This window comes from Etheostoma cragini, chromosome 1 (genome assembly GCF_013103735.1).
Source record: "Etheostoma cragini isolate CJK2018 chromosome 1, CSU_Ecrag_1.0, whole genome shotgun sequence".
Taxonomy (NCBI): Eukaryota; Metazoa; Chordata; class Actinopteri; order Perciformes; family Percidae; genus Etheostoma; species Etheostoma cragini.
In genome coordinates, this window is record NC_048407.1 from 13,074,235 (window position 1) to 13,099,776 (window position 25,542).

The 25,542-nt window shown below is 40.2% G+C and overlaps 1 protein-coding gene across 4 annotated transcripts; it reads left to right on the forward strand.

Annotated features, from left to right (window-relative positions):
- Positions 1-650: 650 nt before the first annotated feature.
- LOC117952845 (immunoglobulin-like domain-containing receptor 2) lies at positions 651-25,542 on the forward strand. 4 transcript variants are annotated; one of them, XR_004658542.1, is made up of 11 exons: positions 651-870; positions 6,397-6,783; positions 11,519-11,638; positions 14,800-14,856; positions 17,637-17,783; positions 17,880-18,047; positions 18,510-18,638; positions 19,583-19,928; positions 20,391-21,126; positions 21,953-22,222; positions 25,530-25,542. XR_004658542.1 is itself a non-coding variant. In XM_034885458.1 (10 exons), the coding sequence occupies exons 1-10, from the start codon at positions 747-749 to the stop codon at positions 21,986-21,988; spliced, it is 2,250 nt and encodes a 749-aa protein (XP_034741349.1). In that variant the 5' UTR covers positions 651-746; the 3' UTR covers positions 21,989-25,226. The 4 variants fall into 4 exon arrangements, 3 of the variants coding, with proteins under 3 accessions (XP_034741349.1, XP_034741556.1, XP_034741467.1); XM_034885458.1 differs by lacking the exon at positions 25,530-25,542 and having other exon boundaries at positions 21,953-25,226; XM_034885665.1 differs by lacking the exons at positions 18,510-18,638; positions 25,530-25,542 and having other exon boundaries at positions 21,953-25,226.

Genomic DNA, 25,542 nt, shown 5'->3' on the forward strand with positions numbered 1-25,542 from the left:
CCATTGTCTGGAAGAGCGGCTCTGCGCCTCCCTCCGTGCTGCGTAAAGTTACACAAGGTATCATTTAGACTTCAAAATAAAATTATTAAATACGATCAAGAAAAAGTGAGGGTACCACCTGTACTTTAATATTTTCTATTAAGCGGAAGGTTAGTCATTTTACTTTATCTAAAGGCTTACATTCGTCACATATTGCCTGTCTTGCTTTGCCAGACCTTCCTCCAAAGCGCTATAGCCTAAGTAGCCTAGTAGACTAAGATCCATCAGATGAATACATTAGGCTACCAAAAAGTATATAGCTTGTATTGCATTTGTTTCAGATTAAGAAAACGTACAGCTTCCCCTATTTAACCGGCCTTGTCAAAACATAGCCTGCAGTGCAAGATGTTAAGCTTCTAGTAGATTATGTGGCAACTCTACACCTCCTGCCGAGTGCAATGAAAGTGTTACTCTAAAAAAAAAACTTCTTACTTTTTGCAAGTTCTATTGCAGTAACCGTAACATTTTGGGTTGTGTGTATAGGTAAAATTATATTAGTAGGGCTATTTCAAAATCTACAGTTAAGTAAAATACAGTTCACATAACTTCACAAATGTTCTCATTTACTGCCCGCGTCAACAAAGCTTTTATTCTGGAAGCACTTGCCGGAAATCCTGAGTTTTATTTTGACAAGCTTGATGCTGGTCCCGTTATCTTAGAGTTAGTAACTGTCCGTGTGTGGTGTAAACCTGAAACGTCGTCCAGGGATGAGACTAAAGGGAAAAGAAGTAACGTTAGACGTTCATCAGAAAACCTTTATGAACTTCACCTGCAGGACTTGGAAAATGCTTTTGCCGCCGAAATTGTGGATTTTAATCGTTTGTCTGACAGGTAAGATGAACAAGGGAACAAACGGAGGCAACTATGTGGTGTAACCATGGTATGTAACAGGTTGTTTGACTCAGATTTAGCTAAATTTGGAAGTAACGTTAACGTTAATGCTAGCGTCACTTTAACTAAGCTAACATAAAACTTTTACAGTCAAATTGAGCATTTTGATTCAAACTTGACGAAGTTATGTAAACCGAGAGTCTGTTATTCTTTTTTTTAGCACGTTAAATTCTTTCTATTCTGCCAAAGCTTCAGTATTTTACACAGAAAAGTATTCAAGTCTGGTCTGGTGTGCTAGCAGTGCTGCATTCGACTGTAGCTAGTCATGTGTGAATGATCCGACCAGAAGCATCAGGGGTCGGGGATTAGGAGAGCTAATTTCTGACAGAAAAGACAGTTTACCACTTTATATAATTAGATTGCTATCAAAGTTAAATGAAGTTAAATAAACGTTTTCCCCATTTGGGAAATATTACAACAGCACAAGAGCAGACCAGAAGAAAAAATTCAGCTAAGTATGTATAGGTATATGTATATGTGTGTGTGTGTGTGTGTGTGTGTGTGTGTATGTGTATATATATATATATATATATATATATATATATATATATATATATATATATATATATATATATATAAACAAATCATTAAAATTAGAAATCAGTGTGTGCATCAAGGAAAAATATATGCAAAAACCAATGATGTAGCTTCCTTTTTGAATTCCTTTTTGATTTTTTGAATAATCAATTAGTTTGATCAACAAACAAGGAATCTTTTGTTTTTGAAACACGTTTGTTTATGATAATTATTTTTGTTGATAATTTCATGTTTTTAATGCATAAAGGACTAGCATTTACTGGGTCATCATCTTATTATTATTATTATTATTATTATTATTATTATTATTATTACTTTAATCAAATCGCCTAAAGCTAATGAAGAAACAAAATAAAATATGACCGGAGGCAACAATTGTGGGTCCAAACTTTCCCAACAGAAGGAAGCAGCTCATTTAACAGTATCAGAGGACCAGGGAGAGGTTTGAACAAAAAAATGCTTTATTAAAGGCAGATAACATGTTTATCGCAATTCAAAGCAAAAGCCGATGTAATGACACATCAGTGAAACAGCATGCTTACAGATTTGTATCTGTAAATGTTTTAGGAAATGACTATCCCCACGTAAAAGCGGACAAATTAAGACAGCAGTACTTTAGTACTACACTCAAAAGGCTCCTCTGTCCACTATGTTAACAGTAACTGTCTTTGCTCTTCTCCTCCTGCTACTTTCATTTTCTGCTCTGGAGGTGGCTTCCTCTGAAAACTAATAAAGTCTGGATCACCCTCCGCCTGTGATCCCAGGAAGACCAACCTTCTGGCTTTTTTTGTTCTAGTTCTCAGAAGTCTAAGGAATTTGTTTTAGACAGCTTGATTCGTCTTGGTCTAAAGGGCTTCGCCCCCCCCCCCACCCCCCCAAGAAATGTACACCACTCCAGCCAAACTGTAAACCAAAATGGCTTGGGAAAAGTTACACAATACATATGAAATTAATGTGAAAAATTACATTTTACACTTCAGTTTGAATATTGAAATTTACACATTGTAATCTGACATCACAGATTCGCTGGTGCGACCTGTATTTTATTGGTTGAACTGTGCGTTCATCATGTGTAGTTATGCTATGATTTTCTTTGATTATGATTGCATGGTGGTTACATATAAAGAGAGTCATCTGATAAGGTAGAACCAGCTAGTGTTGGCATTTTTACTTGATAAATTACTTTAACGATCAATCAGAGGTTGTTGTTGACTAACATTCTCAATCAACTAATCAATTAACTGATATTGTTTCAGCACCAGTTAGTATGTTTAGGCCTCAGATGTTTTTTTTTTTATTAGAAAAAGTGTCAGCATGTACTGTACGTCCTTGTCAGGGTCTAAAACAGCCAAGAACTAATTCTCAAGCCAAAAATCATTGTGCATAGCTTGTTAATATGTTTGATGAACTGTATCAGTTCTGTGAAACCAGGTGTGGGTGTTTGGCTAAGTTGATGATGACTGACGTTGTGACTGACGTTGCTCTCTCTGATCATTCCTGTGTTTTCTTTAAAGGCATTATCTCTGTGCCCAAAAAGTTTCCAAACGAAGTTAATCAGAAAACTGTATATCCCTGAAAACACCAGTGAAACATTTATTCAGCTTTTCTCCTCCACACCCACCCTCTTTGGGTTCTCAGTCACTAATCTTGTACATAATTTCAACTGTAAAATTACAAATGTTATTGATGCCATTGCTCCCATTAAGGTCAAAGTTGTCTCTGTTAAGAAAAGATTCCCATGGAGAAATGTCCTACTGGTGAGAACATAAAAAAGAGAGTGTCAAAAAGCTGAACGAAGGTGGCGAAAAACAAATCTCCTGGTCCATTATAATACAAAGAAAGAAAGACTTAGCTTTTTTTATTTTGGAACTGAGGAATGCAAGGAGGTCCTCCTCCCCTGACATTATTGCTAGAAACAGTAATAATTCACATGCTTTGTTTGCTACCGTCGATAGGTTAAGAAACCCTCCAGTACCAGTAGCATCTGAACTTTTATCTACCAAGGCCTGCAATGACTTTGCCTTCTTCAAAGACAAAATTCAGAAGATTAGACAAACAGTCAGTGCCTCCGTGTGTTGTCACAGTGTTTAGGCAAAACTAATTCCAATATGACAGAATTTCATTCAATCAACCATAAAAACCTAGAGGACATTATACAACATCTGAAAACCTCCTCTTGTTGCGTTGATATTCTACATTCTAACGGATGTTTTCAAAAATGTTTCGAATTGTTTGGCTTCTGATCTTCTACAGATTGTGAACATGTCTCTTCTTTCAGGTATCTTTCCACAGGCCCTGAAAACTGCAATAATCAAGCCACTCTTATAATGAGAAACTATAGGCCAATATCAAACCTTCCGTTTTTAAGTAAAATCATTGAAAAAGTGTTTTTCAACTACCGAACCCTTACTTGTCACTAAACAACAGTTTTGATGCCTTTCAGTCGGGTTTCAGACCACAACACAGCACTGAGACGGCTCTTGTCAAAGTCTTTAATGACATTGACCTTAAGACAGATAGTGGCAAAATTACAGTCTTAGTGTTACTTGATCTCATTTGACACGGTTGACCATGACATATTACTAGATCGATTGGAAAACTGGGTTGGCTTTTCTGTCTCAGTACTAAACTGGTCCGAATCCTACTTAAAGAATAGGGACTACTTTGTGTCTAGGTAATAGGTAATTATGCATCTGATCATTCAAATATGATGTGCAGAGTTCCCCGAGGCTCCATTCTGGGGCCTCTTCTGTTTAACATCTACATGCTTCCACTGGCTCAGATTTTGGAAAACAGCTAAATAAGATACCATAGTTATGCGGACGACACAAAACTTTACATAACCTTATCGCCAGGGGACTATAGTCTAATACAAAAACTGACTAAGTGCATCAAACAAATTAACGGCTGGATGTGCCACAACTTACTGAAATTAAAGGAAGGAAAAACTGAGGTGGTTGTTTTTGGAGCAAAAAAGGAACAATTAAAAGTCTGCACTTAGCTTCCAACAACAATGTTAAAAACAACAAACAATGCAAGAAATCTTGGTGTAGTCATGGACTCTGACCTGAATTTTAACAGCCACATTACAATGCAGACAATTACAAAGTCAAAGCCTATTATCACTTTAAGAATATATCAAGGGTTAAAGGGCCTATGTCCTTTTAATGACCCAGGATTTGGAAAAACTCTTCCATGCTTTTATCTTCAGTAGACTTGACTACTGTAACGGTGTCTTTACAGGTCTCCCTAAAAAATCAATCAGACAGCTGCAGCTGATTCAGAATGCTGCTGCTCATTTCTTCACTAAGACCAAGAGACTGGATCACATCACTCCCGATCTGAAGTCTTTAGACTTGCTTCCTGTGCCTCAAAGAATTTTAAAGTAATTTTGCTATTTGATAAATCACTAAACGGTTTAGGGCCAAAATACATTTCTGATCTGCTAATACACTATGACCCACCACACCTCTCAGGTCATCTAGGACAGGTCTACTTTCTGTCCCCAGTCAGAACTAAACAGGGTGAAGCAGCGTTCAGTTTCTATGCTCCTCATATCTGGAATAAACTCCCAGAAACCTGCAGAGCCGCTGCTACTCTGTTCTTTTATATAAAGGCTGAAAACGTTTCTTTTTAATGTTGCCTGTCTTTAAATGGCTGTTTATTTTTTTAACATTTAAATTATTATACTGCACTGTAACTTTTTATTCTTGTGTTTTATCTGTTTTTATTTTTTAACAGTTTTTTTAACAGTTTTTGTGTAAAGCATTTTGAATTGCCTCGTTGCTGAAGTGTGCTTTACAAATAAAGCTGCCTTGCCTTGCCTAGGTTCAGTCTTAGTAACAGAAAGAAAACAAAAGTTGTTCAACAGGCCTGGTCTGGATTAATTGAAGCCCCTCCCCCCCCCTTAATCCACCACCTCATCCCTGTTCAGTGGTCCAGTTCAGTCACACCTCCCACTGTTTAGCCTGAGAAACACTCTCACACACACACACAGCAGCAGCAGCATGCACAGATGTTTTCTGGGTGTGTTTGTGTTTTTCTCACATGGTCATCTCTCTAGCGGGTGTTGCCGTTAACCCGCTGAGCTTGAGCTCCTGGTCATCATTTGACCCAGAGTCAACTCAGCTCGCGGTCAGATTTCACAGAGCAGAAGCAACTCAAACAGTCTCAACAACACAGCCTTGTTTTCTTACACCTATCATGCCTAACTGCATGATGATTCATTTCATTCCCACTAAAAGTAAAATAAAAAACATGCAAGTATTTCTAGTTAGTGTTTATCCTGACATTCTTCAACTATACAGAATCAGATTTTTGAAGAGAGAGGCCATGATTTCCATGACGGAATGACGGTAGTGTGTGATTGGTATTTTTAAAGTGAGCAAACAGGAACAGGTGTCTCCCTAAACCTTGACTCAGCATCTGAATCATTGTGTGCTACTGTCTGCTGTGGTAGTCCTTAAATCCCCTTTATTACACATACCCAGTTATTATTAAAATCTGGTTTGGTTGCCAGATCTGTGTGTTTGTGTAAGCCCCTCAAATTGACACCATTAAAAGTATGCTGGATAATGGATGCACAGACTGTCACTGGAGTACTTTGATACTGAACACAACTTGAAAATGTGATAATTCACATGCAAGTTCTGGAGTTATAAGAAAGTTTTTTTTAATATACTCTTTATATATATATATATATATATATATATAAAATATTCTGTATATCTAATCAGATTGTATGGATTTTTTTGCAATGGACAAACAAGATGTCTGTATATTGAGATCTGGCTCATGACTCTGCCAAGGAGAGCAATTATTGACACAAATAGAACATAATGACTGCAATTATTATCTAGACATACTTGTTTCAACGTTTTTTTCTTTCACACTTTATTGATCCTTCATTATCTCCTTACTCTCCCACAGATGTCCTCCTTCCCCATTGCTCGGGGGTTAATGTGTTTGTGAGAGATGAGAAGAGGTATGCTGTGCTGTTCCAGTCAGTGGTTCTGCCATGTCAGTACAACAGCGTGTCCACCCAGGTCCCCGTCGTGCAATGGGTCTACAAGTCGTACTGTCAGGACCGCACGCGGGATTCATTCAACTTCCCAGACAGCATGAGTGGAGGCCAGGGAGGAGGGGGGCTAACGAGTGGAACCAGAGGAGCCGGCCGAGGGTACGAGGCGGGGATGACGGCGAGCTACCTTGACTGCTCTGACAGCAGCCGGACGGTCCGAACTGTGGCCTCCATGTCTGGTTCCTCAATCACACTGTCAGAGTACTACAAGAACAGAGACATCTCCATCATCAACAGTAAGTTTTATAACAATAATAATGATTCATGCTTTATTAATCCTGTAAGGGAAAGTACAATGTTTTCACTCTCTTATCGTCATTACACTCATTACACACAGGCCTGAATTACACACACATGCTCAGTGCCTATACATGCACTAATGGAGAGATGTCAGATTAAGGAGGCTGCCCATGGAAAGGCACCCGAGCAGTTGGGTGCCTTGCTCAAAAGCACCTTGGCAGTGCTCAGGAGGTGAACTGTGACCTCACCAGCTACTGTTCCACCACCATACTTTGGTCCGTATGGGGACTGAACTAGCGACCCTCCGGTTTCCTACCCAACCCCTACTGACTGTTTACTGACCACCATACTCCATACACCATTCTTCTGCAGTGCTGCTTGCTCCTCTGGTTCGGTTTCTCTGATTCCCATGCTAAAAACGATCTAAAGTCTTCTTTGTTTTGTTTGTCAGCTGTGTAGCCAGGACGTCACATTACTTGTGCTATAGGATGAATTTTAACTCACCAGCTAGTGATGGATTTTCAGCTCATCTGCTTGTAGGTTAAAAGTTGTGGGGGAGAATTATTCAAGCTAAATACTGTTGACAAGTGATGGCGGAAACAGCCATACAGATATGATCAGTTTTTCATTCAGTGTATCACAACGTGCTTCACAGAAGCAGAATAATGTAGTAAAATACACAACAGATAAAAACAGCAAAGAAAAGACACAAGTTATTAAAGACATAACAAATATAAATATAGAGCAGCACACTATGGAAGCAACTCAAGAGCATTTTTTGGGAGGTCCAATTTACTTTAAAGATTTAGCAGCCTATGTGGTTATTTTGTAACATATTGTTCCAAAATATTGTTTTTTATTTCTTCTACAGCCAAACCTGGCAAGTTTGATCGAAAGCCATAAATCAGAGCGTTGGCCCACCCTTCACTCAGATTCCTGATTAAATGCCCAACGTGAAGTCTGAAAGATTCTGCACTCATGTAGGGGAGTGTGAGAGACGGAGGTGGCTTAACTGAAACCTTTTGGACATTTTTAGAACAATCAGGTTACATAACACAAAAATAATAAGTGCATACCAACTAGTGACAGTTGTTTTCCAGTTCTAGGGTCTGGCATGAGAAGACAAGAGCTAGTTGTTTCTCAGATTCTCAGAGAAAAAAAAGGCTAAACGCAACGTCTGGCCAGTCAGAAATCACTAATGAACCGCATGTGTGAAGCCTGATGTGTTAAAAGTAGAAACTGCCCAAAATGCTTATTGCACAGTAAAGTGGTTGCCAAATTTATCTCAATAATAATCATAAAATTTAGTTACCCTTTCATGGCCATGAGTATATTAAGTATTGCAATAATCTGTTGTTACATGCTTACAATATTTTGAGTTAATATTAATAGTTTATCAGTTAGAGCCCCACTTCTCATGCAGTCTCAGAAATAACAATGTTGTGAATATTAGTGGGTGCTTCCTGCAGTCATGAATGATTGTAAATGTTTTAAGCATTGATGACATGTAACATAATCTGAGTATTTGCTCTAGTAACTAAAAGCAAATCTATCATGCTATTAAAGGCAGTGGTATGAAAAAATAGTCCACTAACTTACTAACAACAAATTATCCAAAGCAATTAATGCTTAAGCCATCGTCCTCAGTTCTACATTCCCCTACTGTCTTACGTGTGTGTGTGTGTGTGTGTGTGTGTGTGTGTGTGTGTGTGTGTGTGTGTGTGTGTGTGTGTGTGTGTGTGTGTGTGTGTGTGTGTGTGTGTGTGTGTGCGCGTGTGTGTGTGCGTGCTTGGTGAAGACAGAGGGGTAGCCCTGTTTGCAGGCCTCAGATTTATGGAGCTCTAACTCTGGTTGAAGAATCAACCTTCTCTACACCAGCCAGAAACACAGACAAAAGAAATGGTTTTCATGCTGTCCTCTCATTCATCCTGACCTCTCACTCCTTCCCTCTGATGTACATCAATGTCCCGCTTTTATTTTCCTCTCCACATCCCACCATCCACACAACTCATTTCTCTCAGTGTAGGGCTTTTCTTTCACTTTGTCTATACTCATCTGTCCCACTCCACCTCCTGTCCTGAAACAGGTCAGCGCAGCAATGTTGTAAATGGACAAGAAAGTAAAAAGTTTAACAATGTTTCCTTTAGAGATGTCCAGTGATCCAGACTCATGTAACCCTATTCAGGGTCACATCAAGGCTGGAGTCTGTCCCTGCATGCACTGGCCGGGCTGTTCTGTTAATCACGTGGCTAAAACAGACAAACCAACACACTGACCTGCGCTTCTGGCCCTTTAAAAGTCCATCTGACTTGCATGTGGTCGGAGTGTTTGAAATAAACAGTATAAAATTGTATGTTGAATTGAGTGGAGGTGTTACTGTGTTAAAGGAGAGACAAGTCACACTGGTGTGGTCTGGTCAGCCTGTCTCTCCTCCCCCTTCCTTAGCTGACAGGAAAAGGAAGTGAATTATACAACCTGTTTCCTGTCTGCTGTATTTACATGTCTGACCCCCTTACAATAGAGTCAGTGGCCCAGTATTGCCTTGTTTGTTGGATTCTTGGGCCAAACTATATTAGAATTGTTTTTATGGCCTATTCAATCTTATGAAATAGCACTTTGTTGGAATATTTGCTTCCATAATTAGAAAAACATAAATAATTAAATAAGTACTATTTACATTAACCTGAGCTATCCTATCAGAATGAGAATTTATTTACTTTATTGATCCCTCAGGGAAATTATTTAGTTGCAGTTGCTCACAGTCACATTTAAGGTGAAATAACAGAAAGAAAACAGTAACATATCTACAACTAGACATAAAAAAAAGGTTAATTAGACGTAAGTATATTAGGTATAGCATGAATACAAGTAGCAGTAGTGAATAAATAAATAATACTTTTGTTTATTTGGCTGACAGCTATTTCAGTAATTATCATAATTGTCCAAGAATATTGCGATGTGATGCGGGGGTGCGTACTGTGAGACCAGTTTTAACTCTAAGCATGTGACACTCAGAGGTAGGAGTTATAAAGGTAGATGGCCAAAGGCAGAAACGACCTCCAGTGGCGCACTGTGGTGCATCGTGGGCGTCTGAGTCTGTCGCTGTCATTTAAATGCCCTCTGTAAACACACGGTAGTACACGCTGCCTCTGGTAGGGGCAGTAAATTACAACTTGAACTACTTTCACTTAACTATGGTGCCTTAAAGTCTAGACTCCGTGATCTGTGGAAAGTTTGCCTTCAACAGAGCGACAGTAATAACCTAATACACCATCATTACTGAGATTAAACTACATTCTCAGTTGTATTTGAGCTGAATAACGCATTCAATTAACAGAAACATAACTCTTGCTGTGCAGATGAACAGATGGGCAGTCTTAGCTCACACATTAAATGGTACCCTTGTGAATTAGCCTACTGTTGCTAACGCACATTCATAAATCCTACATAACATTGCCATCAGACTTACTTATTGATGCACGCACACAGTAGTATCCACTAGGGGTGGGAATCACTAGACACCTTCCTACTTATAATTTTTCCCAATTTCAAATGATATCCCCAAAAAGAAAACTTTGTCAACGTCTGTTTTATCTAAAAAGATACATTGACTTCAATTTTATTGTTTCAAAATTGGTTTGTCAAGCAGACAAACTGACCAACACATATAAAATAAAAGATTGCTACTTGGCTTCTGTGTATCAATACAGTATTGCCACTGAAAATATTGCAATACTATGCTGTATCGCTTTTTTGTATTGTGGAATCGGTGGGAGGAGTTGTCTAGGATGGAGTGTACTTTGAACAACATCCACCTCTCTGACGCTGACTTTAAGGAGTCTGGCTCCACACCAACAACATTACTGGCCTTCTGTATTTGTTGGTTGAGCCTGTTGGTGTCAGCCACTCTGCCCCAGCATGCAACAGCAAACAAGACAGCACTAGCCACCAAACACTCATAAAACATCCTCAGCATCTTCTGACAGATGTCGAAAGACCTTAGCCTCCTCAAAAAATAGACGCAACTTTGGCCTCTTCTGTAAAGTACTTTAAGTAGCAGGTTTGTGGGAAGCATTTTTATCGTTCGGGTTAGTGTGTTTTTCTGAGTTTGGGTTGGAAGAACTTGACTGGTCTACACAGATCCCTATCCTCCCTCACATCCAACACCTTTGGGAGTAATAGGGACTCCGGCCGCAAGCCAGACCTTAGACCTCACTAATAAATCCCTGCAGCCAGGCTCCAAAACCTTGTGGAAAATCTTCCCAGAAGAGTAGAGACTATGATGGCAGTATGATAATTAACAACTTTAAGTCATGATGACTTTTCATTTCTTTTCACCCCCACCAATTTGAAATGACATTTTTATTTTTAGGATCACAGAGGAATTCTAATGGGCACAGTTTTTTTTTAGGGACCTTTTTTTTGTTACATTACGTGTAAGACGGACTAAATAAGTTTGAAACGTTAGACGTACTTAGGAGCTAACAAAGGACAGTGAGGCATTGTGCCTCACAAATGCATACTTGTTTAAACAGGGTTTTCCTATTTAATCTAAATTCTCAAATCTTTCAGTTAACCTATGCATGTTATGTCTTAATAAGCAAGTTGCAAGAACCTGAAAATGAACTGAGTAATTAAGAATTTTGCAGGAGATGCTCAAACAATTTAAATGTTTTAAAATGATTTAGGAGGATTTTGTCATTTTTAACCTCTTCCCTTTTTCTCATGCAGAGGCCGACCTGCGCATAGGAGAGGTCCAGTGGGGAGACAGTGGAGTTTACATCTGTAAAGTGGTTATATCTGATGATTTAGAGGGACAGAACGAAGCCTCTGCGGAGCTGCTGGTTCTTGGTAAGCTGCTACTACTTTCCTAACAAGACTATTGTAAAGGATTTTAGTTTTAAAATTAAAAAGATAAGCTTAGGCTTGTTCACACTCACACAACCTTCTCCGTGAATATCGCCTCTTCTGTATGTCTCATTGACATCCATTAAAGCTCAAGCGGCTTCCAAATCCCAATGTGTTTCCAGTTTTGGTGCGATCTCTGCACTATTGATCATTGTGGAACTTTAAACCTGCGAACTTACACAATATACCTTCTGAAACGATGGCTTATTGAGTCATAGATTCTAGCAGTGTCCCATCACCTTGTTTCATAGATGTGAGTAGACTGGCAGACCACACGTTGCAGTGCCTCAGAGCAACCGTGTACATATGTAATTAATCATAGACACAAAATACATTTTTCTACGAGCTGCTGTTACATAACACGGCCTTTATAAGCTGACCTTTACCGGCAGCACAATACAAGCTCATTATTAAGGAGCTGATTTACAACTAGCAGTGGCACTTCTTGTGTAGTTTTGCCTAATCTGTAACCAAAGCAACTGCATTAACTCAAACTGTAAATAACTACAAGAAGGATTTGAAACTTAGTTGCTGCAGAATATTTCGCTTGTCAAATTGCTTGAGTCATTGTGTGTGTGTGTGTGTGTGTGTGTGTGCGCGTGTGTGTGGGTGTGTGTGTGTGTGTGTGTGTGTGTGAGCGCGTGTGCGTGTGTGCGTGCGTGTATAGAACCCGCGTGTCCCATGTTGTTGTTTGAGTATCTGCAATGTGTTTACAGTGACAGTGTACTTGTCCGTGATCAATTACAAATATTACCATAGCAACTGCTGAGAAGCTATGTGGCTCTTGGTGCTCTAATTCACTCTGAGGCTGAACTTTTGTTTGGTTGGCACTCAGAGACTTATGTGTATCCACAAAAGACATGCACATACACACAGAAGTAATGGGCGCTTTACAGTTTGCAAAGACTTGAGTGAATACTGAATCTAGTTAAATATGGGTACTGCCCAGGTACGATATGTCAGCCATATATATATAATACTACGGGCAAATGAAGATGGCATGATTTTCCTGCAAAAGTTGCCCTTTGCAGTCTGTAACCTCGCATAAGAGACCCTACATCTACAACAATGTAAAAAGTTGTATTTTCAGGTCTGCGTGTAGCTAATATGGCATGTGAGTCACTTGTGTTTCCATAACAACAGTTGAGGCCTCTGTGAATGGATGAGGCTGGGGTGGGCCTTTTGTCTTCTTTGCGTAAATAACTGCACAGCAAAGAAGAGAGGGAAGATTTAATGTCGTGTAGGAGGGACAGCAGAGCACAATGATACAAAAGATGGAGGGGAGACAACATGTGACTGATCAACTGAGAATTCAGTTGCTGATAAAAAAAACAACCAAAGAATTCTGCTTCCCTCTGTTCTCCCTTGGTATGGTTTTAATATGTGTGTGTGTGTGTGTGTGTGTGTGTGTGTGTGTGTGTGTGTGTGTGTGTGTGTGTGTGTCTGTGTGTGTGTTTCTATGTGTGTGTGTCTGTGTGTGTGTGTGTCATTTTTTTTTTTTTTGTATACTTCTTCTATGTAGAGCTCTACCACCATATAGGCTGACCTTCACTTTACAGTTAATTTACATAGGAGGAGTTTGCGTGGCAGTGTGCAAATATCACCCCCCTGTATGACCATGTAGAGAAAAACAAGCAAACCCAAAATATTTGAAATTAAATCTCAGGTGAATCACCGGCCTGCAAGCAAATTCTCGTGTGAGTGGGACCTCCGCAAGTAAGCTGCCTCACTCGTTTGAGCAGAATAGAGAAAAAACACATAACAACTAAAAATAACAGAATTAGAGGAGCCTTAAATGCACACAATGCAAATTCCAGCAGCTAGTTATTTGAATTAATGTGGTGATTCAGCGGCTTCTCAATGATCCTAATAGGGTTCTTTCTGTTTTCACATTCAGCAAAGAACACGTTTAGACTTCCAGAATGGTACAAAGTGAGGTATGTGTAGATCTGTGAGCCAGAGGCAGGCCAAGATAGTCCAGCCCGCTTTCTGTTTCTCCAGTTCTTTTATTTCTGGCGCTCAACGCTCCTCCTCTCCGCCATACACACACACACTGCCAACAGTTAAACCCTAGTACCTGCTCGGCTCACATCACGCTCACCTACTAGATTTTTCACTTTTCACAAAGCTTCAACTTGCATGCTCACATGGAGACATGCACCCAGACAAAACACACTTGTTACACTTGTCCCTCTTATTTTATCTATTATGTAAATGTTTCATTCAGACATCCGCTGACCCTGTGTGGAGTCACTTAGAGCTGTTTTTAAAGAGGACATTTTGAAGCGTGAGCCAAAACACTAGCAAGATACCAGGATCAACAGTTGATATGCGGTGATGGTTCTCCTTTCTAAGTAATCTGTCTTTCCCTCCACCAACATTTCTGTTGCTGTAGATAAAGGAATAGAAGCAATATATAATTTCAGAATATTGACAGAAAAGCGCAGGAACATGTTTCAGCATGAGGAAAGAACACATTTAACTGCACGTAGGTGATAGCAACCTTTCCCGAATAAATCAGCAGGATGATTTGTTAAATTGGAGAGAGCTTATTATCAGGGGAAATAATGGACTTATGGTGCTCCAGGGCTTATCCCCGGGCCACTTCTCTCTTCACTGGATAGATAACCGAAAGACAAAGACAAACAGTTTTCAGAAACAAAATGTTTCTCTGCGGTCGGTTTTCCTCGCTCTGGACGTGACGAATGTTCCCACATTTGACATTTGATTACTCACAGCTTCTGCCTAATATGTCATGAGAATGATCCCCGTTCCGGTCTGTCTTCTTACCAGACCGATGACCTCACAGCTGATATCAGAAATCAGATGATCAACCTGCTTATCAGTTGCTCTGATATGGAGACTGTCAGGAACAGGACCAGATTGTTTTTGGTGCATGCTGCTGTTGAGCTGCCAACTCTTTTTTTCAATCTGTTTATCTTTCCCTGTATCGCTCTCTGTCTGTTCTGTCTTGCTTCTCTCATCATGCATGCTGCTGCTGCTGCAACAACTTTCTTTGAATCAGTCATTTATATCAACCCCGTTCCCTCTCCTGTCCTCCTCTCCTCCTCTCCTGTTGTCACCTGTGCTCTGTCTCTCTGCAGGTTTCTCAGGTGTGCCTGAAGATCTCCTGCCAGACTTTGATATGAAGATTATGCCAGGTAGGGGCATAATGTATTCTCCCCTTCACTTGGTTCCTTCCATTCATTCTAACCCTACTCACCGCTCTAACAATGCATGTAGGAACCATTTGGAAGGTGGTTGGGAGAACTCCTTGAGAGTGGATCTTTGCACACAATAAAATAAATTTAGAAGAAGACTTTGCACTTTAAGCTTGATCTGATCCAATCAAGACAGACAACCAAGATGACCTTATCCACCATGTTTCTAAACCTTTCCCCTCTCATATGAGTAAGTAATGCAACCGGTGGGATTCAGCTATAATGAGGCTTTGACAGAGTTGAGTTGAGAGACGTTTTTATCCTACACCCTTTAGATAAGCGCTCACTCCCTCTAGGATGAGCCGTGCTGGAAAACAGCTATTATGGTCATTACAGTTATTTATGGTTGTGGTTAGCATGTCATACCACATCGTATGGACACTACCCAGTAAAAAAACACAGTGATCAAGAGGGAGTGAGGTTTGTTTAGGCCACATCAAATTCCTGTGATACACAGTTAATTACCGCCAGATTTGTGGGGAGGTGGTAAATGAGTAGATGAATTTTGTGGATGTAGCTCTCAAAATGACATGCTATGAATCACTCAGCTAGTATGGGTACTGCAAGCTTATCTCTGGTGTTCGTGTTGTATTAGTTTGTGTTATCCACATCGACTCCCACTCTTCTCTGAAATGTCTAAAATGTGCTGTTAGCTTCAGCTGTGTGTGTGTGTGTGTGTGTGTGTGTGTGTGTGTTTGTGCCTGTCTACTGGTCATAATGAGATCACATTACAAGCTAATTTGTTGTCACAGCCAGATCTTTAGTATCGTACAGAGCAGCGTAAACTGTCCATTTCCTTCCTGTAGCAAAATCTGGTTTCCTGTGTGTGTTTTTAGAGCAACAGCGTTGTCCTTGGTTTTACATTGTTAAGGTTTCCTTATCTGCCCTCTCCTTGCCTTTCCTTTGCTTTGCTTTATCCCTGTAGACAGATACATGTTGTCTATCTGTTGTACTTGCTGTATCACTCACTTCAGCACTATTACTCGGTGTAAAACCATCTTATTTCTTTAGTTCTGACTCTTTCGGATTAATATTGAATTTGTTCTGATTTGTTACGTCCCAAGAAAAACATTTACTTTCTGGAAAACAGGCAAAGAAGACACATTTTTCAACACTTCAGCCTTCTCTTGCGTAGCTGATGTGTCAAAGCGCTACAGGAATTCCTCACTGTGTTATGTCTCATCCCAACATCCAGTACATGAAATTGAGCAAGAAATTATACCATTTCATCACGTGCATGCGTGAAAAAACATGTTCAGTTATTTCTTTCTTTTTATTTGGATACAATCTTGGTCAATGTCTTGGTTACCATCTCTGGTTGTTACAGTAATTTACTAAACTGGTCACACTGTCAGCCGGGAGTCAGGGGATTTCTCTCACGTTATAAACATAATGTAACACGTAGGGACATCTGTAGCTCCCATGTTAAATAGTGACATTTGAGAGATTTTATAGAGGTTGATTAAGAATACAAGTTTCTGTTGACATTAAACATTTAAGGTTCTCACAACAAAAGGAAAATCAAAACATCCAAGCAAACATTTTTACTTCCTAATTAATAGTTTCTCTAGATCAAATCCACAGCCTTTCACCAGTTCATTGGTTGTCAACATTTGAATTCATTTTAAAATTACTTTGGATTCAAGTCATTTTTTAATCAATTACCTAATTGTGTGTGTGTGTGTGTGTGTGTGTGTGTGTGTGTATATATATATAATTAATTAATTTACTACTACCACCATGCCCATTTTTGTAACTATGTATTGGTTCTTTATTTGTGTTCAATGTATTTTGGGGCCATTGAGTTCATCAACAGGGTAATCAAACATCCAACAATTTCAGTATATATTTTGGCATTTTTAAGTTTGACTTTAAATGTAAACATGGGACAATCTCAAAGTAGGGTTAAAACGGTATACAATATTGAGTTCCAGTCCGTGTAAACATGTAGGCACACTGTGCAAATGGAAAGCGGTAAAAGACTTCTTTCTTTGGGGTCTTTTACCCCTTTATTCAGAGTGAGAGTGGATAGACAGGAAAGGGGGGAGAGAGATGGGAGATGACACTCAGCAGAGGACCGCAGGTCGGATTTGAACCGCAGGCCGCTGCAACGGCCTCAGCCTCATGGGGCTATGCACGCTCTAACTGGGTGAGCTAGAGGTCGGCTCCTAAAAAACAGATTTAAAGTGAAACCACTGATTATAAACCATTTACAGTGCTTAAGGAGTACCATTGCATTTGTAAAAAAGAAAAAAAAAAATAGTAAAGCCTTTTATTGCTCTAGAGGGAGCATGTGAAATCTGATAAAGTGAGTGAAGTGATGTCACTTTGGTCAGCTGAAAATTATACCTTTTAAAAATGAAAACACTCTGGAGGAGTGGAGTAGGAAAGACCTTACCTGTCCTCTGTAGCCGTTTCTTCAGTTCTGCTTAAGGCCAGCGGCTCGAGGCTACATTAGCATCTATTAGCATGACAGAAAAATCTCTGACAAATCATACCGTCAGCGGTAGAGTTGCATTGTGGGTCATGTAGAAGTCAAGGAAGAGAAAAAGTCGATATCTCTGGTTCTGCTGCATCAATTTTTATTTCTAAAGCAAACAGCCAATTTAGTGTAGTAGAGTGATCACACAGTGATATGATCAAATTAAACTGTTTCTTTGTAACGTAATATGTGTTGGTACTTGTCTAAATGCAGGATTGTGTCTTGTGTGTACTTTCAGAGTGGGTGTTTGTGTCAGCGGTGGCACTGGGCAGTATCTTATTCCTGCTGTTGGTTGGGGTTTGTTGGTGCCAGTGTTGTCCTCACTCCTGCTGCTGCTACGTCAGCTGCTGGTGCTGTCCCGACACATGCTGCTGCCCAAGACACCGTGAGCATGAACACACACACACACTTACACACTGACTGACTATTGAAAATGTGATTTTTTGGAAAGTCGGATTGGGATTGTGTTTTGCTTTTGTAGTTTATGAGGCAGGTAAGGGTATAAAGACGGGCACCTCCACCCCTCAGACACCTGCCTACCCTCCGTACTTTGTCACTGGTGTGCCGACGATGGTTCCCATCGCACCCCCATCTCTGGTGGACAAAATGTCTTCCCTCCCCCCTTCAGATGGGAGCATACTCACGGCAGGTGAGGTCCTACTCATTTTCAACCAAGTGAATCTGTGTTTTTAGAATTGCTTACCATATCAATGTTATTTTTTTTAATATACTCATCCCCAGAGTTTATTCTGCTCTTGGAAAAAAAAAACGTCTGTTTAATATTGCATTTGCTGGGCGTTGAGAAATTTGCAAAATAAGCTTAATTTGAAAATCGTGTCTTTGGATCTGATATTTAAGTACAACATTGAGAAAAGTTCTGTGAGAAATGTATTTTCTACTATTTTATTTTGGGAATGCTGTAAATTGATGTGCGTTTTCTCATCTGAATGCATGTCAGCTATTTCATTCTGCAATATTGGCCAGAAACAATGAAAATAAGATAGCAAAAATAGAAAACAAGAAAAAGCACAATTACGGTACTCGATCCACAATGAACAAACACACAAAGACAAAACTTTTCCGTGCTGATGCGTCAAGTGTGTATCTACAGTGCCAATGCATGCTGTAGGGGTTCCCTACCGCGTGGCTTCACCTCAGGATCAGGACTCTCTCAGGGTGCTACAGTATGTAGAGAAACAGCTGGCTCACTTCAACCCTTCCAGGTCAATCAGCCACCAGTGTAAGCTCCATAAACCCATCATGGGGGTTTACTCTCTGAAAAATGCTATCCACATCTTCTATTGCATGTTGATGCACTCAGTAGACAATGCATGCTGCCCTATCTATTCTGTTGACAGTTTCTATTTTGGCTTTTTATCCTTTTAAGCATGTCTTGGCGTGCCTCTCTGCACAAGCATTCTGCGTATTGATTTTCCTGTAGTTTAAATGTGCATAGTAGCAGCTGTGCATGCCTACTCACCTGAAATAATGTGTTTTTAAAATGTTCTCTCCAACAATTGATGTAATTGCTTACAGACATCGACTCTGGCTTTCTTCTTCTGTAGTCTATGTTATAACTGTTTCTCTTAAATTCTCTGCTTCCTTAAAGTGCTCCTATTATGCTAATTTTCAAGTTCATAATTGTACTTAGAGGTTATATTAGAATAGGTTTACATGGTTTACTTTAAAAAAACAACAACATATTTTTCTTGTACTGCACATTTCTGCAGCTCCTCTTTTCACCCTGTGTATTGAGCTGTAGCTACAGAGTGAGCCATCTCACTTCTGCTACATCTTTGTTGAGAGTCACATGCACAGTAGCTTGGTAAGGACTACTAGCCAGTCAGAAGCAGAGTATGAGGGCGTGCCATGCTAGCAGCTAGGCGAGTATTATAACGTGTGTTACAGTGATGCACGTTTGTCACTGTACTAAAGGCCGGACTACAATAGAGCAGTATGGATCAGTTTATGAACAGGGGTTTCTGATGGAGATGTTAAGCACCTTTGGGGTGGACTTTGGGCTTTTTCAAATTTTTGTAAACCTATAACATGCACAAAAAAGATTTATAACACAATAAAGGAAAGGAAAAAAGCCAAAAAGCATAATATGAGCACTTTAAAAAGAAATGTTGAGTTTATTCAGTCATTCTATATTAATCCGTTTCTTCATTTCGACCTGTCCAGCCTGTAGCCTGTCCGAGCTGAGCTCCCTCCATGACGGAGAAACCAACTTCCGCCAAACGTACCGAAATGTCCAGAGGAAAGCTCTGCCCGCCATTCCCGACCATGACCCTCAGCCTGAGCCCCAACGCTATCGTGACAACCGCAGCCCAGAGCCGCAGCGTTACCGTGACAATCCCCCTTCACCCCAACGATATCATGATGACCGCGACTCAGAGCCTCGCCGCTGCCAGGATGAGCCCCTTCCCCCGCGCCGGTACAGCGATGACCCTCCGTCCTCGTCCCAGTTGCGCAGGCCCGGCCGAAATCAACGGCAACAGAATCACAGCGAAGAGGACAACCACAAAAGGTACTCACTCTCTCTCTCTGCGCATTTATGTGCACTAAGGTGACCTGGGTTCTTACTCTATTTTAGAAGCATGGCTTACTAATTTAATTGCTATAGAAGACGCTTCCTGACTTATTTGTTGTCAGGGCAGAGTTACGGGGCAGTTTTTCCTTTACGTTACAAATAGTCAAATGTTCAGTGGTGAAAAGCAACAGTTTTAGACATACAGAGTCCATTTTCAGTTTCTGTAATTTACAAAAATTGGTTTCCTGTGTATGAAGTTTAAGCAATCAGCTTACTGGAGAAAGCCAGTAACTCATTTCCTTAAGCACACGTAAATGCAGCGTCTTGTGAATGCAAACAGATTCTGTATATATGCATATAAATATACACAATACTAACAATCCTCCTGCCCTTCTCTTGCATCCTGTCCCCTTGTCCCCTCCCTCTTTGTCTTCTCTTGGCCTTGTGTTGTGTGTGCAGGTGGAACCCTCGTTCAGAACATCTGCGGAGAAAGACGTACCGTACTGCCGGACGAACCGGCTCACTAGATGAGCTGGAGGAGTTTGCTGCTTTTTACAAGCAGAGAGGAGACAGAGGGGAAGAGAAAAGGGAAGAGGACAGGGGAGACTATGAGATGGAGCTTCTGGAGTTCAATCGGTATCCTTCATACCGTAATGGTCCACCTCAGCATTATCACAACGATGAAAATGAGCTTGGCGACAACAGCGACCGTGAAGATCATCTCAGAAGAAACAAAAGTAACGGACATTACATAAGCCCACTTCAGTCACCCGAAAAGAGAAGGGGCACTTGGGACAGTGAGCGGCCTGCCCCGCCTCCTCCCAGAGTCAGTCCACCATCAAGTTCTTCACAAGAGAAGGACTACGATGGCACGTTCCTGAACAGCCTGCTGGAACGTAAGGCCAAGTTACGAGGGGTCAGCCAGGGGAAGAGTGGGGCCCGGGGGGAGGAGGATTCAGACACACCCTCTAAGGGCAGCTCGAAAAAGAGCAGCGGGGAATCGAGTCGGCACTGGAGCCGATCGCCTAGTAACAGGCCGGAGGCAGATCCACTTCCTCCTCACTCAGACACAGAGAGAGGCAGAATGGACAGGCCATCTCCGCGGCCGCTCCCAGCAAACACCTGCTCCTCTCCACCTCCGGCCCATTCCCTGCCCGGGCGCAGAGAGGAGCCCAGAGACAAGACCCGGAAAGTGGTGAGTGACATCTAAGCCTAGGAACTATTGGCAGCATTGTTTGCTGGTAATGCTAATTTATAGAACATCAGTGAGTGGAACTCATGTAGAATATTTTCTAGTTATTGAAAAATAGTTTTTGATGTCTAATTGATCAAAAGTTTAACACTAGGCTAACAGGAAGATGTTTAATGCCCAATGTTGGATTTTGCTGTTTGAAGGGAGTTTACTAGGGCGTTTTCACAGCGGCTTAAGAACCTTTTTGATGAAAGCTGCATTTCGTCCAGAGGAACGAGGGATTTCATTAAGTTCCTGTACGATAGTTCTTTTGGGCAAAAGGTTCCAGCGTCAGGGGTAGAACTTTATGATGGTTAAGGAACTATACACGGAAAAGATTATATATTTCAAACTCCTATCATTATGTTGTCTTCCCCACACGGGGTACCAGCTCTAAGGCTGTTGTTGTTGTACCTTTTGACAGGTCAGGTTCAGATCCTACTACAATGAAAACTAGGTAGAATACTCTGTTCTGTATCCAACTACTCTCCATAACAATCATAACTGGTTGTGTTCTCCCTGAAAAACCTGGGCCAAAAAGGTATTCAACGTCAAAGAATTCATGTACGAGATACATTTACTCAACTGAACCAGCTTTCAGGAGCTTCAATCAAATCTTATTTAATTTGAAAAAAGGGTTGAAATGCAGTTTGTCCCAGGTTCACTATAATAACCCTGGCTAATGTTTACTATCTTTTACTCTCTCATCCTACTGTAGACACATGTGAGTATTGGGTGTAAGCTCTCTGCTATTGTGTTGAACACTTAAACCTTTTTTTATCCTCACCAGAGCACTCTTCTCAGCCGGGACTCCCTTATCGTCTAATGGACTGAAAGCCACACAGACTGAGCACTCACACTCTACAGGGGCCGCATGTCAGCTGATGAAAGATGATAGAAATGACTCTATGCAACATCAAAATAATGCAACCGACCATGACGGAAAGCTGAATCAGCACAGAAATGGACAACAGAAACACTTTTTCTATTGAGACTGTCCTCAGGATTCCTGCCTGTTGCGATGATGTTCGATGAATGATGATGAAGTCATTACTGTTCGGTTTCCGTCACCGGATGACTCATATACATGTGTATCTCAGCTGGACTAACACCGAACTAATGGTGGCTGCGTCAGTGTCCTGGACTGTCCCCCCCGGCGGGACACTGTCCGTCTCCCCTCGTCCCCATACGCTTTACGCTTCCAGCACAAAGAGTGCATTCACTTCCACTTGCGAGATATCTGCTTTAAATAAGCACCGTTGTAGTAAAGGAGGTGTATGACAACAGCATTATTGTAAAGAACATACTGTATCTTCGGCTGAATGACAATACACACATTGTGACATGCAGCCACATATTCAGGGACTAAAGCACCTAATTCAGACGGCCTTTGCAAAGCGATTTGGTAACTAAAGCTCGTAGTAGTAACCAACATTATCAAATGTTGATATGACGTGCATCTACAGAGGGGTGGACAAATGGAAGCTTCTCCTGGAAAAGGACTCTTAAAGCTGCATTTTGCAAAAGTTGAGCCAGCTCTATGAACGCAATAGTTTGGAGTTCCACATTGTCCATTGCTCTTTCAGATAGGCAAATAGGCGCAAACTTCTCAATCACTGACTCAAACATAGCTTAACCATATCATATGATATGCTACTCTAGTCCCTTTTAGGAAGTAATACTACTGCGGCACTACAGACATTTGCACATTAACATTTAATAAACAGGATTCACATTATAGACACTACCACTGACTATTTGCATAACACTTTGGCCACAATTTATCACATTGGCCGTTACATGATCGAGCCATATGCTAGGTTTGACCTGGTCTTGGTATATTGATGTAAGATCAGTAAGGTGAAAGGTGTCAGTTGTAGTGACTCTGCAGTTTTGCTCAACTACACAGCGTAGTGTCTTTGAACTCATTGTTTGAGGTGTACAGGCTGCACATTTACTGGTTTGATTCACTTTCACCGCTCTCAACCCTGTTTACAGCAAGAGCAAGCATCTGGTTATAGTATACAATAATATTAAAAGCTCTTAAAAAGCCACTCTACACTACCTTTTCAGCACCAAACAGCAGACAGACACAGTTAGCCACTAGCCGGTGGCTAGTGCAGTGTTTAGTAGTGATGGTCTGAGCCCGTCTAGTTGGCTCAGAAAATAAAGACACTGGTTCACGAAGCTTCATTCGGCATTCACTAGTGTTTAGCAGCCAAAAGATTTCAGATATTTCCCTTAGGAGTTGTTTCAAGAACCAACAACCGAGCTAAAACTGCTAAATAGAGCTAAAAGAAGAGTGAGTATTTGACTAATATTCATCAGGTGCACACAAACACAACTCCAAATGCATACTTATGGTGCTCTGTATATGCGGCATATCTGAAGTGTTTGCTAAAATGTTCATCGTTACAACTTTATAAGGTGATAACTTATGTATTTTAATTATGTTTTTACATTTGTGTTTACAGTACATCTTCTACAGGCCCCATGTGGCCACTAAAACATATTAATGTTTCTTTAAGTAACCTAATATTACATGCAAATGTTCGGTTCAGTGCCATGTAGCAACATTTGTCAGCTTGCTCAATTGCTTTTTTATTACTGTATATTTTAGGCATGTTTAAAGCAACACAAGATGGAAACCAGATGGCTTTTAAAATATTGAATAATGTGTGCTAAAAATGCAGGAGTGCCAATCACAGATGTTTTATAGGTCAATGGGAATGCTTTTGAAATTCATGACAACATACAGTATGCCAAACAGAAAGCTACACTGACAAAGTAGTGAACTAATGAGGCTATGCACTAACACTGCATATTGATCCAATGGGACCCACACTTGCAGCATTTGCAGTGGTTATTTAGTTACTTCTTTATTCATGAAGCAGAAACGTTATGTTTTCTCCACCTTGTGTATCAGTGGAGCTTTTCATTGTCTACTACATAATAACATGTTAGAGTTTGCACAAAGTAACTATTTTCTACAATTGACTAAATCCTTATGTTTGTTTTTTGGAAACCTTTAAGTAAAGGTATTGAACTGCCACTGTCCTTTTTACTACAGTATGAATACATTTTTATATGTAAAGCGGATCTATTTATGTGTGTGGTGTGATATGATCGATGTAATTTGTAAATGATTATGGCGTGTTTTTTTAATCTTTCCAGTGTGAATGTGTACATTAGAGGAAGTGTCTTTGACTTGATAACTGTAATTCAGCCCTTTCTTATCACTGCTGATTCAACGGCTAACCCAACACCTCCATATGTTGTCAACAGTCACACACACATATACAAAACACATATAAGCTGAATGATTATTACTTATTTTGTTCTAACATTACACCAAACAGTATTATTTTATCATTCCTGCCTCCATTTTAGTCTCCTTGAAAAAAAAGTCTAATATCTTTTTAAGTTCATGTTTTCTGATGTCTGGTACTTGTGTGTGTGTGTGTGTGTGTGTGTGTGTGTGTGAGTGAGAGAGATGACTCTTTACTTTTCTGTAAAGGAGACAATGTGTAATTGAGTATGACTCATGTCTTTGTCCATTGTTGTCATCACAGACTGCCTGTCTTTACGACACAGCTGTGTCAAAAGTCTCGGATCACTTCTACCAGCTCAACCACAGCGTTGTTTTGACATCTGCATAAAATAATTTCGTACAACTTTTGTCCATAAAGTATTTATTCATAAGCATAACACAAACATAAAGACCAACTGTGTTTATCTCTCCATCATCACGCCAAATAAGTCTTACAGGTTTTATTGACGCTTATTGTTCTTTATTTTAGGGTGTGTTCATCTGCTTGGCTTTAAGATATTAGGACTGTACAGGCGGTGATGGAATTCAAATACATTTATTCTGTACTTAACTACTGTACTCAATTATAATTTTTTATACAGTTTTGATACTTTAGAGTATTTTGTGTTTTCTTTGTTCTTCTTTTAGTTCTATGTAGTTACCATTTACTTTGTAGAGAAATATTTTACATTCATACATAATTCATTGTTTTAAAATGTTACCACCCAACAGTGTATAAAGTACAAAGTTCAAACGTCTCTCACCAACTACAATAATAATGGGGTTTTAAATTGTTTATTTAGGTTATAAAGAGAACTTAAGTACTTCCACCACCACAGGGAGCATAAGATAAAGAAGAAATTATTTTTGATGACATTCACAGAAAGGACTCATTCTTCTGGTTTTGTTAGTTGTTCTGTCTGTGTGTGAGAGATGTGTGTCTTTCTGAGCTTGTGTACTGTATGTTTGTGATGGGAGGTATCAGGGAAGTAGCTCACCACTCACAGCTGGAAGAGTATGCTAGGAATGTTGTTAAGCAATGTCCTGGGCTTCACAGAGTCATCAGCAGG

Coding starts and splice junctions, on each gene's coding strand:
- LOC117952845 (XM_034885458.1), top strand. CDS start 747: ATGAGACTAAAGGGAAAAGAAGTAACGTTAGACGTTCATCAGAAAACC. Junction 6,784..11,518: donor AGACATCTCCATCATCAACA/GTAAGTTTTATA, acceptor TTTCTCATGCAG/AGGCCGACCTGCGCATAGGA. Junction 18,048..18,509: donor TGGGAGCATACTCACGGCAG/GTGAGGTCCTAC, acceptor GTGTATCTACAG/TGCCAATGCATGCTGTAGGG.